This window comes from Chrysochloris asiatica, unplaced genomic scaffold, assembly GCF_000296735.1.
Source record: "Chrysochloris asiatica unplaced genomic scaffold, ChrAsi1.0 scaffold00183, whole genome shotgun sequence".
Taxonomy (NCBI): domain Eukaryota; kingdom Metazoa; phylum Chordata; class Mammalia; order Afrosoricida; family Chrysochloridae; genus Chrysochloris; species Chrysochloris asiatica.
This window is the reverse complement of record NW_006408701.1, coordinates 1183549-1199409: the sequence shown is the minus strand read 5'-3', so window position 1 is coordinate 1199409 and position 15861 is coordinate 1183549. Positions and strand designations below refer to the sequence as shown.

The 15861-nt window shown below is 44.2% G+C and overlaps 1 protein-coding gene across 1 annotated transcript in view; it reads left to right on the top strand.

The window, feature by feature from the left end:
- The first annotated feature begins 420 nt into the window (after positions 1 to 420).
- SLC25A43 (solute carrier family 25, member 43) overlaps positions 421 to 15861 on the top strand; it is a 71783-nt gene continuing 56342 nt past the window's right edge. Inside the window, exon 1 of the mRNA XM_006872124.1 lies at positions 421 to 708. Coding sequence (XP_006872186.1) covers positions 434 to 708 — 275 coding nt within the window. The 5' untranslated portion in view covers positions 421 to 433. The remainder of the gene's footprint in view (positions 709 to 15861) is intronic.

Here is a 15861-nt window from a genome sequence, read left to right as displayed (position 1 = left end):
GGATGAAAAGCCAGGAGAGGAAACGATAGAAATGGATCATGGAAAAGTAAAGAGAGGACAAATGAGGAGAGACAGGGGAGCGGTGAATTCTTAAGAAAAGTCTTGCAGGCCAGACCAGGAGAGAATATGGTGACTCTTTCCTAACTGCAAATCGAAACTCCAGACTGGACAACCAAAGCACAGACGTGAAACCCACCAGACCGCAACTACTGGCAGAGCTGGTCCTCAGCTCTACCCTCGGCCCCCTGGCGTGGCTCGGTGGGGGCGGGACCTTCGGCCGCTCCCGCGGGTTCGCCCCACGCTGGGTGGGAGGGCCCTTCCCCGCCCCGCCCCTCAGCAGGCTCCCGCTTGCCTAGCCTTTGGCTGGCGTCCGGGGCCCACTTAGTAGGAACCACGCGCTCAGCCGCAGGAACACCGAGGCCGGCTGAGCACGATGGCTACGTGGAGGCGGGACAGCCGGCTGACTGGCAGCCAAAGGCTGCTGTGTGCTGGTCTGGCGGGGACACTCAGTCTTAGTCTCACCGCGCCCCTGGAGCTCACCACCGTGCTGTCCCAGGTCGGCGCCATGCGCGGCCACGCCCGCGGCCCGTGGGCTATGGGGCTCTGGGTGTGGCGGACTCAGGGGCCCCGGGCCCTCTGGAAGGGGAACGGGGTGGCATGCCTGCGCCTCTTTCCTTGCAGCATCGTGCAGCTGGCCTCCTACCGCAAGTAAGAGCCGGGTGCGGGTGCGGGCGAGCGGGGCCGGGGTTCCGCGGGATATTCCGCGGACCGCGGCTGCCCTGCTTCTGAGGGCCTGGCCCTTTAGTGGTGTCCAGAATCCTACGGGATTACATGGGAGCCCCTTGGAGAGGTTTGGCCACCAAAGTGCAGTTGCAAAGTTTTGCAACTTTTTTTTTGTATGTGTGTGTGTCTGCGGTTTCACCCCACCAATGGGCATTCTAAACCAAATTCAATCTCTGTTGTTGTTAAGTGACATCGAGTTGTAGTGGAGTTGATTGTGTTGTTGTGAAGTGCCATCGAGTCGGTTCCGACCCATAGCGACCCTGTATAGGGCTTCTGAGGAGCAGCTGGTGAGCTTGAACCGCCGACCTTGCAGTTCAAATGGTGTTGCAGTCTGGCGCATTAACCCACAGCGTCACACCAGGAGTTGATTATAGTGACCTATATTGTTAAATGGAGTACTGGTGTGACGCTGTAGGATATGCACAGGACTGACTGCAAGGTCAGTGGTTGAAACTCACCAGCCGCTCCTCAGAAACCCTATACAGGGTCACTATGAGTCAGAACCGACTCGACAGCACTCGGCCAACAACATTGTTGTTAAAGGAGTTCTGGTTGTTGATGCTAAGTGCCATTATGTCGTTTCCGACGCATAGCGACCCTATGTAGGGTTTCCGAGGAGTGGCTAGTTGGCTTGAACCGCCATCCCTGCGGTTCAAACCGACCTTACGGTCCAGAGCTTACCCTACAGCGCCACACCAGGACTCAGATTGTAGTGGGTTACAAACTGGGCTGCTAACTGCAAGGTCACCAGTTGCTCCACGGGAGAAAGATGAGGCTTTCTGCTTCTGCAAAGATTTACAGCCTTGAACCCCTATACCGTGCACACAACCACCAATCAACCATGTTGTTAAGTGCACTGGAGTCACTTCCGACTCACCAGAACCCTGTGTAAGATTCCAAGGAGTGGCTGCAAGGTTTGAATGCAGAGTTTGCAGTTAGCAGTTAAGTGTTTATTGGTGCTGTATAGGGTCACTATGAGTCGGAACTGACTCCACGGTATATAACAACAACAACAGTAACAAGTTAAATGTTGACTTGTTATCCCACCAACCCCCTGCTTGCAAAAGATGAGGCTTTCTGCTCCTGCAAAGATTTACAGTCTCAGAAACCCTATATAGAGTCTCTATGAGTCAGAACCGACTTGATGGCAGTGAGTTTAGTTTTGCTCTGGGATTTATAGGACTTGTTGGGCTGCTAACTGCAAGGTCAGCGTTCAAATCCAACAGTTGTTCTACCAGAAAGATGAGGCTTTCTTTACTCCCATAGAGATTGATAGACTTTGAAACCCTTTAGAGGGTCACTGTGAGTTGAACCGACTGGAAAGCACTTAACTACAGCAACAACAAGCAGGATTTCCAAGGCTATAAAGATTTACAGCCATAGAAACCCTAGGGAACAGTTCTACTCTTCTGCCCTGTAAGGTTGCTTTCAGTCAGAATTTACTCCAAGGCAGTGGGGCTTATTTTATTTTTTTGTTTGTAAAATCTTTACAGAATAGGATGCTGGTGGTACTATGGGTTAAGCATTGGGCTGCTAGCAGCAAGGTCAGCAGTTCAAATCCACCAGCTGCTCTGGGAAGAAAGATGAGGTGGCCTGCTCCTGTAAAGATTTATAGTCTCAGGAACTCTGAGTCCACTCTTCTGTGTTCAGTAGAGTTTCTGTGAGTCAGAATCTACTTCATAGCTTTGGGTTTGGGTTTTATGGTTTTATAAGATAGATAGAACTGTTCCACAGGGTTTTTACAGAAACAGACAGCCTTATGTTTTTCCCTTATGTGGATCCAAACCAATAACCTTTCCGTTAGCAGCCCAGTGCTTAACCACTGCACCACAGGACTCTTATTCCATAAAGATTTATAGCCTTGAAAACCCTATGGGGTACTTCTACTCTGTCCTATGGAGTGACTGAGTTGAAATCAACAACAAAGGTTTTATGCTATTGTTTCGGTGCAGTTGAAAGGAACCTTTTAGTAGTGTAATGGTTAAGAGTGCTGCTAACCAAAAGTTTGGTGGTTCAAACCTAGCCAGTCCTTCAGGAGAAACACCTGACCATCTGCTCCCATAAAAATTACAGCCTAGAAAACTCTATGGGATGGTCCTATTCTGTTACATGGGGCCGCTATGAGTCAAAATCTACTCAAATCACTTGATAGCACCTGACTACAATAATAGGTGCCGTTTTTGTGGAGTTAAGACTAGTTGACCCAGAGTGGCCTGCCGAACTGGATAGTCTAAAAGGTGGAATGAGGGGAAAGGGGAGCTGAGATCGATGAAGACACGGCGCCTATCCATTCCCATCTTTAGCAATTTGAAAACAGTGTGCTTTGGCTGACTGGGGAGGAGACTCTTATGAAGGTATGTCTCTCTCTCTGGGTGACCAAAGGCCACAGAAGCAAATGCTCTGTAGGGGGAGAGGACCCATCCCATTGATATAAGTCTCTAGTCCCCAAAATAACCAACATGAAACCGCTTGTCTTGGAGTCCGTTCCAACTCACAGTGATGCCATGTGAGTCAGGGTCGAACTGTGCTTCCGAGGCTTTTCAATGCCTGCTTTTTCGGAAACAGATCACCAGGTCATTCTGAGGCACACTTACCTGTTTACACCACCAAAGGACTCCTCTCTACCCTCCACCACCGCCTACAGGAAGTCTGACTTTTCCCCAAACTGCTCAAAATCCCTTCAATTTACTGCCTCACTCACTCATAACTGCCCACTGGCCACATTCTTTGGGAAAGATCTAAAAATTAAGATGCAAATGTGGTAGAGCTTTAAAGCTTCTTTCCCAACTCAGAGAGATTTGCATTTTAACTGGAATTTGCATTTGCAATGGAATTTCAGGAAGAGAAGATTTTTATACTGGGGGGTGGGGTGGGGTGGTCCCTGTGTCCCTCGTTCAGTGGGCACAGTGCCAACTCTGAAGACTGGCTTTGGCTCTGAATTAGGCAAATAGCTCCCGGTCAGGAGAACTCGTCTTAACTAATAGTTAACGGATTTTGCTTTTAAGCTTCTCTTTGGAGGCCAGAGCTGGAATGCCCACTTGGCACCTGACAAGCCTAATGCGATTATCCTTGTCATTGAATCCTCTCGGTTAACTGGTAACCATAAGGTTGGCAGTTCAAACCCACCAGCTGCTCTGTGGGAGAAACATGAGGCTTTCTGCTCCTGTCAAGATTTACAGCCTCAGAAATCTTACACAGGGTCACTATGAGTTGGAATCAATTCTGTGGCAGAAGGTTTTCCTTCCTCTGCATAGGGAAGGTAGTATTTAAGTTTTCAAAGCTGTCTTCCCTCTCCAGCCTACCCTTGCCCTCAGTAACATCTGACCTGCAATCTGTGCAATTCTCTGGGTTTGAGTGACTCACCTGCCCTCCATGACACCTGCTTCTCCACAAAGCCAAACCAAATCAGTTGGGTTTTCAAAGCTGTGGCCTTCCAGAAACAGATCACCAGGCCTTTATTCCAAGGCACCTCTGGGTAGATTTGAACTACCAGCCTTTTGGCTTGTAGTTGAGCACTTAACCTTTTGTATCCACCAGGGACTACTCTTTTCCACAAAGGTGTATCATGGTGGGTGGAACAAGCAGCATCTTAAGATTGATTTAAGTATTGTGGCTTTTCTACTAACTGCCATATACAAAAGTTAGTCAAAATGCATTGCTACAAAATCATAGAACCCTTTATTTAAAACAATATCAAAATGTGAACCTACTGTTTGTCCACATAGCCTCCATCTAAGTCTATACACATTTGGAGGCAGTGGGTTTCCATCTCTCTAACCCTGGTTTATGGACTTCTGGTATGGTGTAGGAATAACAACACTGTGCTGAGAACCACAAGGTCGGCAGTTCAAACTCACCAGCCACTCCTCGGAAGCCCTATACAGGGTTGCTAGGAGTTGGAACCAATTCGGCAGCGTGTAACAGCAACAACAACCCTGGTTTGGCACTGTAGAATAAACACTGGACTGGTAACCACAACACCGATTGTTCATATCTACCAGCCACTCTCAGAAGTACTATATAAGTCAAAACAACAGTTTGGGCGTCCTCCAGGGACTCAAATCCTGTTCTTTTTCAATGTTCTTTGAGTTTGAGGAACAAAAAGAAGGCTAAAGGGGCAAGATCAGGGCTGGAGGGTAGATGAGGTAACGTTTCCCAATGCAATTCTCATAAGACAGTCCTTGCTACCTTCAAACAATGAGCAGGTGTATTGTCACAATGGAAAATAAATTCCTTGGTGCAACTTTCCTGGCCTTCTTCTCACCGATGCAGTTTCAGTTTTCTTAAAACTTTTTCAAAAGAATCCCCTGTGATCTTTCTGTCCTTTGAGAAAGTCTATTAAGAGTACCCATTAGGAATCCAAAAACACATTTGTCATAACCTTCTGAGCTGACCTCTCTGCCTGAATTTAACTGGCCCATCAGATCCCCTCAGAAGCCACTGTTTGATTTGACATTATTTTTTGAAGGCAGCCTAAGGAGACTGAGAGAACTTGTCTGCAGCCATCCACTGATCACAGAGACATATCAAACACATTTAGAAAAACCTCATGCATGTGTGAACTAGAACTCTAGTAGCAATACTTTTTGACTGACCCTCTCACACACATACGTGTGTGTGTGTGTTTTGTTAGCTGCCATTTTAGACGTTCCCTTCCTCAAGACAACCCGATACACAATGAAACAACACACTCCTGGTTCTGATCCTGCACTATCCCCCTGATTACTTGCGGATTGGATCATTGTGATCTATAGGTTTTTTTTTCTTTTTTTGAATTCCTGCTTTGTTTTTTGGGTTTTCTTTTGAGGGGGGTAGGAGTCTGAGCTAGGACTATGGCTAGGTCTAGACTAGGGTCTAGGACGTCATTTAGTGTTAGGGGTAGGGACTGGGTTAGGGCTAGGAGTAAGGCTTGCTCTTGTTTCAAGGTTACAGTTAGATTTATTTAGTTTTCTTGAAATCCACTTGATTTCCTCTTCACTTAGAAGCTCTGTAACTACTTTATTCCCTGTTTTTTCTTTTTTTTTTTTATGTTGTTGCAACCTTGGTATCTCTGGTTCCCTATTTTCAGTCTTATGGTGGTGGTGGTGTGCCATGGAGTCGGTTCCGACTCATAGCGACCTTGTATAGCGCTTCCGAGGCTGTAAATCTTTATGGGAGCAGAAAGCCTCATCTTTCTCCCATGGAACTGCTGGTAGTTTCGAACTGCGGACCTTGAGGTTTGCAGTCTGATTGATAACCACTACGCTACTGGAGCTCGGTTTGTTTTATGGAGATTACGTCTTCATCTGGGTTGAGTTCTGGGTGATACAGTCATGCATGTTAATCTCAGGTTGTTATCTACTGATGTTGATTCTCTGTCCGGAGAACCTTTAGTATTTTTGGTAATGTTGGTCTGTTTATTGTAAAATCTTTTAATTTGTTTATTTGGAAATGTTCCAATTTCGCCATCCTATTTGATGGACAGTTTTGCTGAGTATATGATTCTTGGTTGGCAATTTTTTTTTTTCCTTTCTGAGTTTTATGAATGTCATTCCATTGTTTTCTTGCCTACATGGTTTCTGCTTAATCTTATTAGTCCTCCTATGTAGGTAACTTTTCCTTTTTCTTGAGCTGCTCTCAGGATTTTTCCCTTGTTTTTTGGTTTTGAAGTGGGATTATATCTTGGTGTTGTATATTTGGGGTTTGTTCTGTTTGGAGTTCATTCAGTTTATTTTCTTATCTTTCGTGATGTTAGGAAAGTTTTCTTCCAGCAACTCTTATACAATTTTCTCTATGTTTTTTTGTTTGTTTGTTTTTGTTTTTGTCGCATCCTGTTCTGGAATTCCAATCACACATAAGCAATTCCTCTTGAAAGTGTCCCACATAAATCTCAAGCTGTTTTCAAAATTTTACATTCTTTTTTCTAATTGTTCCTCTAGCAGATGAATAGAGATTTTTCTTCAAGCTCAGTTATATGGCCTTTCATTGATTCAATTCTACTTCTTTGTAATTGATAATTGTATTATCAATTATTGAAGTCCCAGCATTAATCTTCTGGCTTTCTAAATGCTGTTTTGTATTGTTTCTAATTTTTTGTTTATTTTGTCAGTTTGTTCTTGTAGTGTTTTCCTGAATTCTTCTAAAGTTTTGTCCATGTTTCCTTTGATTTCATCTGCAGTTGTTTTTTTGTTTGTGTTTTTTAATCATTCTCTCAATCCATTAAAGGTATCTAAATATCATTCTTTTAAATTCCTTATCAAGTAGTTTAGATACCATTTGTGGCATTTACTTTATGATACTGTATTTTCATCATTTGTTTGAGGCACTCTGTCTTGTTTATTTGTGTAGGCTGAAATTGTCTGTTTTCTTCAACACATTGTGGTGGTGTATTTATCTTTCATTGATGATTGTATGTTGGTGTGTTCTCAGTCACTCACCACTCCTCTCCTGGTGGATGTGATAGAAATTAGAAGTGTGAACATAATTCTCTGTTTATTTGTTGTGTAGCATTTCAGGACGGGTTCATGTGCCTCCAGACATGAGGCACTCAAACCCAGGTGAAGCAGAGGCTGCACAGAAGGGGATTCCATGGGTTGCTGGGCTGGTAAAAGCATGGGGAACAAGGAAAGACCCCCCACCACTCTGGGTCACCAACCTCCAGCTGTGTCCTATGCTTCATGTTGCTGTATTAACACAGCCAGACAAGCAAAAAAAAAAAAAAAAGCTCCAGATGACTGCCACTCAGGCCAGCTGATAGCCCACATGTTTTCTTCTCTCTCAATGCTCCTGTTCAGCTTCCTCTTTCAGTTAGCACTCAATCTGCCTTTCTAGCCTGTCCTCAGGCTTCCAGGGTCTGCATGTATTTCATCTTCCATGTCTTTGTTGCAGAGGGTCTGCCCTCTTTGTCTTTGTTACAGAGGGTCTACTATCTTGCCCCAGAAACCATGATCTGTAGGGTTTTCATTGGCTGATTTTTTAAAGTAGATAGATAAATCTTTCTTCCTATTCCATCTTAGTCTAGAAGCTCTGCTGAAATCCATTCAATACCATAGCAACATGCAAGCCTCCACTGACAAGCGGGTGGTGGCTGTGTGCTTGAGATATGTACCTAGTATCCGCACAAGCATTGGGTTCTTACAGCACATACCCCTTGTCCTGTAAGGTGCATGGACGAGGAAGTACTATTCCCATTGTACAGATGCAGAATTGGACTCAGACTGGTCACAGCACTCATCAGTGACAGAGCTGAGCTCCACACCCTGGCCTGTTAACTCCAAATGCCATTCTCTAGTCCATCATCTTGTACTTCTCACTGTATTAATCTGATTATTAATTTAGCAAATCTTCATTAACTGTGCACTGCGTGCATGATGGGTAGTGTAAGTGGTTAATGCACTCGGTTGCAAACCAAAAGGTTAGAGGTTGGAGTCTACACTGAAGTGCCTTGGAAGGAGGGCCTGGTAATCTGCCTCTGAAAAAAAAAAGTCCCTGAAAGCCCGATGGAGCACAGTTCTCCTCTGACACACATGGGATCTCCAGGAGTTGAAATCAACTCCAAGACCACAGGTCTGGACTGTTGTGCATGATGTTGAAGACAATACATACATGAAAGGGGCATGGGCACATGTGTCCCAGGAACTTACAGGGTAACAGAAGACTGAAACTGGTGTGCCTATCACCATAACACACAAGGGGAGATGTGATTGTCATGGATGAAGTGTTGCAGAATCTTACATTCCTGGTGAGGGATGAGCAGGTGGTGGGCACAAAGACACCACGACCACCAGTTGCTGTCAAGTTATTTTGACTCATGGTGACCCTGTGAGTTTCAGAATAGAACTGTCCTCTATGGGGGTTTCAGGAATGTTAGTTATCTAGTGCTGTTAGAATACCATAAGTGCATGGCTTTAACAAACAGAAATTTATTTTCTCACACTTTAAACGAAAAACCCAAACCCACTGCCACTGAGTCAATTTCAACTCATAGTAACCCTATACAGGGTTTCCAAGACTGTAAATATTTATGGGAGCAGGCGATTTCATCTTTCTCCCACAGAGCAGCTGGTGGGTTTGAACCTTTGACCTTCTGGTTAGCAGCTCTCAGGGTCCTTGTTCCTTGGATCCTTTGTGATTTTCAAGTGGTCTGTCATCTATATTGCCCTATCTTTGCTTACTTCTCTGTCCTAATTTCTCTTTAGATCTCAAAAGTGACAGTCTTAAAATACACCTTACACTGATACTGCCTTTTAAAGAAAAACCTATTCCCAAATGGGGAGTCCTGGTGTGGCGCTGCAGGATAATGCGCTGGACCACAAGGTCAGTTTAAACTGCAAGGTCGGTGCTTCAAACTCACCAGTCGCTCTTTGGAAACCCTACAAGGGATTGGAACCGACTCGACCTCACTTAACAACAACAACAGTTCCAAATGCGATTATAGCTACAAGTATTATATGCTATTGACAATGCTTTTAAGGGGGCTTTAAAAAGTTTATGGAAAAAATGCATTATCTTTTCATTCCATTTTCCATGAACTTTTTGAAGCCCCCTCATATCTGGAGGGAATACAACTCAGTCCACAGCAATAACTGTGACCTTTCAGAAGCAGATCACCTGGTCTTTCTTCCGAGGTGCCTCTGGGTGGGTTCAGAACCCTCAACCTTGCAGTTAAGTAACTCAGTGCTTAACGATTTGTACCACCCAAAAACTTTCACAAGAAGAAGTAGTTGAGTTTGGGAAGAAGGAGTAGGCGGTTGCTGGGCAAAGATTGGGGAGAGAGATTGCAGTTATGAACTGAGAAAAGGCCCAGAGGCAGGCAGGCATCCAGCAGAACTGGAGCATAAGGTGTGTCTACGGCAGAGTGGGACATGCAGCCAGAAAAACAGGTTGGCATGGGATCTTGAGGAGCTGGATAAGAAGTTTGGGCCATACTTGATATGCAAGGGGAACTGTGGGAGATTGTCAAGCCAGGACAGTGTGATGATGAAAGCAGTTCAACCAGAATAGCAGGGTAGGATGGCCATAGAGGGGAAGACTGGGCATGGCAAGATGAGCTGGGAATCTATTGTTCTAGTCCATGTGACAGCTAAGGCACCTAAAGTAGGCTGGTGACAGTGGGAGGGGAGAAGAGAAGATGAGTGGGAAAGCAAGAACAGAGAGTTTCTTACCCAAGCTGTTGTTGTTGTTGTTGTTAAGTGCCGTCGAGTTGCTTCTGACCCATGGTGACCCTGTATAGGGTTTCCAAGGAGCGGCTAGTGAACTTGAACTGCCGACCTTGCAATTCAAACGACTTTGCAGTCCAGAGCATTAACCCACATCTTTTCCTGCAAGATCATTTTATCCCCCAGAAACTAAAAAGACGTATTTTGGTGAATGGCAAGGTGTTAGAGAGAAAGCAACCAACCCCACTGGCATCCAGTCTATTTCAACTCCTAGCGACCCCATAGGACAGAATCCAACTGCCCCACAGGGTTTCCAAGGCTGTGAATCTTCATGGACGCAGACTACTCATCTTTTGCCCACAGTTGTTGTTAGGTGACGTCAAGTTGGTTCTGACTCCTAGCGACCTATGCACAACAGAACAAAACACTGCCCGGTCCTACACCGTCCTCACAATCATTATGCTTGAGTCCATTGTTGCTGCCACTGTGCCAAAGGAGGGGGTGCCACTGGCCACTGGAATGATGAGGGCAGGGACTGTACACACCCCCGGCTACCAATACAGCAAGGGAACAAAGAAAAAGTACACCCCCTTGCTGCCATCCTCCAACAATGTCTTATGTCTGCAGCCCACTGTGTTGACAGCCACCGGCAAAATCCCCAAATGACCACGCCTCTCCACACCAGCCCAATATCTGCCCACTTTTCTTCTTCCTCACTGCTCCTCACTGTTCTGCTTCCTCGCTGTTCAGCTTCCTCATCCAGTCATCACTCAACCCACCTTTCTATCTCCTGATGCTCAGGGTTCCAGCATCTCCACTGGTTTCTGTTTCCCTTGTTTTCCTGTGTCTTTGTTACAGAGGGTCAGCTCAGTGTGTCTGCCTACCTTGCCATCTTGCTGTCATTTTGCTGGGTTTTGTCTTTGTGTGTGTGGTGGTGCTGGTTTCCTTGTTCCATGTAATTTTCTGCACTGAATTCATTTTGTTTGTGGGTTTTCTGTTCACTTTCTTCATTGCTGTTATTTTAATGCTTATTAATCTTTCTGATTTTCCTCTTATATTTTGATATGAAGGTGTACTGATTTTATTTGAGGCTACTCTATAGTTTGTTAATTTCCTCTCTGGCTTAAAATAGCCTGTTTTATCTTAAAATTTACTTGACTTCATTGTCTTTTGGAAGTTCTGTATCTACATTATTCCCTCTTTTTGCTTTATAGTTATCTTCATTATAAATTGATATCTCTGGTTCAGTCTTATGGGTTTGTTTCACTTTAAATACTTCTGTTTATTAATTGAATTTGGGGAGGTTGGTATTTTCAATAACCTTACATGCATGCGAAAGCTGGACAGTGAATAAGGAAGACCGGAGAAGAATTGATGCCTTTGGGTTATGGTGTTGAAGGAGAAGATTGAAAGTGCCATGGGCTGCCAAAAGACCCAATAGATCCATTTTGGAAGAAGTGCAGGCAGGGTGCTCCTTAGAGACCAAGATGACCAAACTTTGTCTGTCATACTTTGGACATATTGTCAGGAGGGACCAGTCTCTGGAGAAGGATATCATGTTTGGTAAGGTGGAGTGGTCAGAGAAAAAGAAGACCCCCAACAAGATGGATTGGCCAAGTGGCAGCATCAACGGACTCAAGAGTGGCAACAGTAGTGAGGTTGGCCCAGTATTGGGCAGTGTTTCATTCTGCTGTGCATAGGGTCACTCTGGGTCGGTACCGACTCGATGGCACCTGACATTGTCATGTTTGTTCATCTCAAGTTGTTGTCTGCTATTGTTGGTTCTCAGTCCAAAGGACACCCTTTAGTATTTTTATTACATTAATCTGGTTATTACAGATTCCTTTCGTTTACATTTATCTGAAAATGTCCTTATTTTGCCACCATAATTGAGTGGTTGTTGTTGTTGTTGAGTGCCATCGAGTCGGTTCCACCCTATAGTGGCCCTGTATAGGGTTTCTGAGGAACAACTGGCAATCCTTAGCTCCCAACCTTGCATTTCAAACCAACTTTGCAGTCCTATATATTAACCCCACAGTGCCACGCCAGGACTCTATTTGAGTGATAGCTTTATTTTTATCTGAAAATACCGTTATTTTGCCATCCTGTTTGAAGGATAGCTTCCCTGGGTATATGATTCTTGGTTGACAGTTTTTGTTTTGTTTTGTTTTGTTTTTCTTTCAGAGTTTTGTGTATGTTGTTCCATTGTCTTCTTGCCTGCATGGTTTCTGCTGAGAAATCAGTTTAGTCTTATTGGTTCTCCTTTATGGATAACTTCTCTTTTTTTTTTTCTGAGCTGCTCTCAAGATTCTTTCCTTGTCTTTTGTTTTGGCAAGTTTGATTATAATACATCTTAGTGCTTTTCTTTTGAGGCCTATCCTGTCTGGTGTTCCTTCAGCTTCTTGAAGGTCAGTCTTCTCATTTTTCATGATGTTGGACAACTTTTTTTCCAACAGCTCTTCAGCAATTTTCTTTGTGGATTTTGTCTCTTCTGTTCTGGAATTCCAGTCACCTGTAACTTATTACTCATCATGGTTGCTGTTGTTGTAAAGTGCCGTCCAGTTGGTTCCAGCCCATAGTGACACTATGTAGGGTTTCCAAGGAGCAGCTGGTGAGCTTGAACCACCGACCTTGCTCTTCAGACCTCGTTATGGTATCCCACATAAATCTTAGGCTTTCTTCAGATTTTTTTCTTCTTCTCTCTGCTTATTTTAGTTTGATAGTATTGATAGCTTTTTCTTAAAGCTCACTAATTTCGGCTTCCATTGATTTAAATCTACTCCTATGCCTTTTCAGTATATTGCACATTTCTGAAATCTTTTTGCTGGTTTTGTGTTTCAAATTTTTCATATATTTTGCCTGTTTGTTCTTGTAGTTGTCTCCTGATTTCTTCCAAAGTTTTTTTGTTTGTTTGTTTCTGTGTTCTCCTTGCTTTCCTTGATCTTTCTCTCAGTCCATTGAAAGTTCCTAAATATCACTCTTCTGAATTCTTTCTCAAGTAGTTCCATTACCTTTTCTTCCTCAAACATTTTCTGTCTCCACACCTTGGACATTTGTTTGAGCGGTATACTCTCTCGTTTCTTCATGTGAGCTGAAATTGTCTGTTGTCTCTGAAACTTTGTGGAATCATTTTGTTATTGTTGTTGTTGTTGTTAGGTGCCTATGCACAACAGAATGAAACACTGCCCGGTCCTGGGCCAACTTCACAAATGTTGCCACATTTGAACCCATTGATGCTTCCACTTTGTCACTCCATCTCACTGGGGGACTTCCTCTTTTTCTCTGACCCTCCACCTTACCAAACACGATATCCTTCTCCAGTGACTGGTCCCTCCTGATAATATGTCCGGAGTATGAGAGACAAAATTTGGCCATCCTGGCCTCCAAGGAGCACTCTGGCTGCACTTCTTCCAGAACGAATCTATTGGTTCTTTGGGCAGCCCATGGCACTTTCCATATTCTCCTCCAACACCATAACTCAAAAGCATCAATTCTTCTACAGTCTTCCTTATTCACTGTCCAGCTTTCACATGCATATGAGGTTATTGAAAATGCCATGGCTTGGATCAGGTGCACCTTACTCCTCACTGTGTTTGTATTTAATTGTGAGTGTATGTTATCCACTGCCTCCTGGTGGGTGTAATTAGAGAATGAATACATGTGCCCAGTTCTCCATTTGCTGCTGATGCATCTCAGTACAGGGTGAGTTTGGCTGGTGTTAGTTGCTGATCATTTGGTGTAGAAGCTGGTATTGGCTTTTGCCTAGTAGGTGGAGCTGCAGAGGGCTGTGTGGGCATGGTTTCTGTCTCCTTTTGGGTGAGGCAAGAAGAGAAAATGTACACACATAAGACAATATAATAAAGCAAACAATCAAACAGTAGTAAAAAAGAGAATAATAAAGGAGAGAAACAGAAACATGAAGAAAAGAATATATCTAAGAAGAGAAAAAAGGGACCGTAAAATAGAGTTATAGAAGAGAAAAAAATAAGAGGGAGCAGGAAGATGAAAAAAGAGAGAGACTAGAGCGTAGTAAAGAAAGGTCGAGAGAAAGAATAGAAAGAGGAAGAGGTGGAATAAGAGAAACAGAAGAAAAGGAAAAATAAAAGCAGAGGTAGAAAAAATAAAAAGAAAGCAAATGGAGAGAGAGGAAGATGGAGAAAAAAGAATAAACAAAGAAAAACAATGAGAGGAGGAAAAAACCTAGTGCAGGCACTGGATCAAGAGAGAAGAAAACTCTGGGGTCTCCTGTTAATCAAGGAGCTTAGGAGGTGGTTAAGGGAGGGATGAGATAGCGTTCCTAGTCCTAAATGGACCAAAGGGTCACCTGGTGGCCACGGAGGCTCCTGCCAGTTCAAGACTGATCTGGCTCTGTGGGTTCTATATATCAGAAGAGGAGCCTGCTCACGTGCAGGCATCAGGAGGGCACAGTCCACACCCATCTCTCTCTGGTGTGGCCTATAACCTCTGGGCTGTGAACTTCCAGACAGCAGAGAGCTGCACTGGTGGTGGATGAGAGTGGGGGGTAGCCATTATTCCAGTCACCAGGGGAGCATGGGGAACGAGAAAGAAGCACACTTTTCCCATTGTCAGTCCCTGACATGAACCTGTGCTATCGCAGAAGCTATCTCCAAAGCTGCAGGCAAAGCTCCTGCCACATCTGACGAGAAGCCCCTTCACCAGTCTGTTTCCCACCTTCACTAGTCTGTCTCCCATCTTCACTGCCCCCACTTAGCCACTCATCCCAGTAAGCATTCGAGCCAATTCTCCAACCTTCCTTCTGAAGTTCAGAGTTTCAGGATTGTCTTCCATGTGTGTTTTGTTTGGTCTCCCTTATCTTTGTTGTAAATGGTCTGCCATCTTGGTCGAGACTCCTCCTCTTCTCTCCTGTCAGATGAAAGGAGAAACAGTTACATCCGGGGAAAGTGTGTGACCTGAATAGGAATATTGCACTCCACCCTAATCATCTCACAACTGATTGGCTGACCACAGCAGATCACATCATGGGAGCTAATGGCATCATCACATAACTACCATATCACATCATTACATAACTGCCAAGCCACTGAGAATCAACTTGCCCAGCCAAGTTGACGGGGCACAGTTCAATCCATGACGTGTTGTTTGTGGTTTTCCATACTTCCAATGTTTTAGTCAACATCCTTATTTATGTCTTCATATGAACATGTGCCAGAGTTTCTCTAGGATGTGTACCTAGGAGTGGAGGTAGGCATCTGTTTAACTTGACTAGATACTGCAAAGTGGCCATGCCAATATACACTTGAACTGACAGTAGGTGAGAATTCCTGTGTCTATGCTTTCTCACCATTACTTGATATCATCAGACTTCTTCATCTTTTCTAGTCTTCTAGGTTGGGTGGGTCATGTTTCCTTGTTATAGTGTCTTGATTTGCCATTTCCTTGAGAACCAGTGAGATGGGGCATCTTAATAATCATTAAACCAATATATTTCAAAAATTGAATTACTAGGGATGTTCAAAATCAGTAATTCAAGCAATTTCATCCCTATCAAGTTGCAACAGAACTGAAGGTATACATTCTGGTTCAGTGTTTGCCAAGTGTTTCTGTGTGTTTACTTCTAACAGGCAAACCAGAGAAGTGGGTAAGATTTAGGGTAGATGGATTGATACACAGTGGTTGCAACAATGGGCTTAAACAGAGCAAAGATTGTAAGGATGGTGTGGGACTGGGTGGTGTTTCATTCTGTTGTACATAGGGTCACTATGCATCGGACCTGATTCAAGGACATATATTAATAACAACAATAAATAGGAAAGTTTGGGCATCTCTTGTTGTTGTTAGTTTTTAGGGGCCATCGAGTCAGTACCGTTCATAGCGACCTTATGCACAACAGAACGAAATACTGCCTAATCCTGGGCCAACCTCACTACTGTTGCCACACTTGAGCCCATCAATGCTGCCA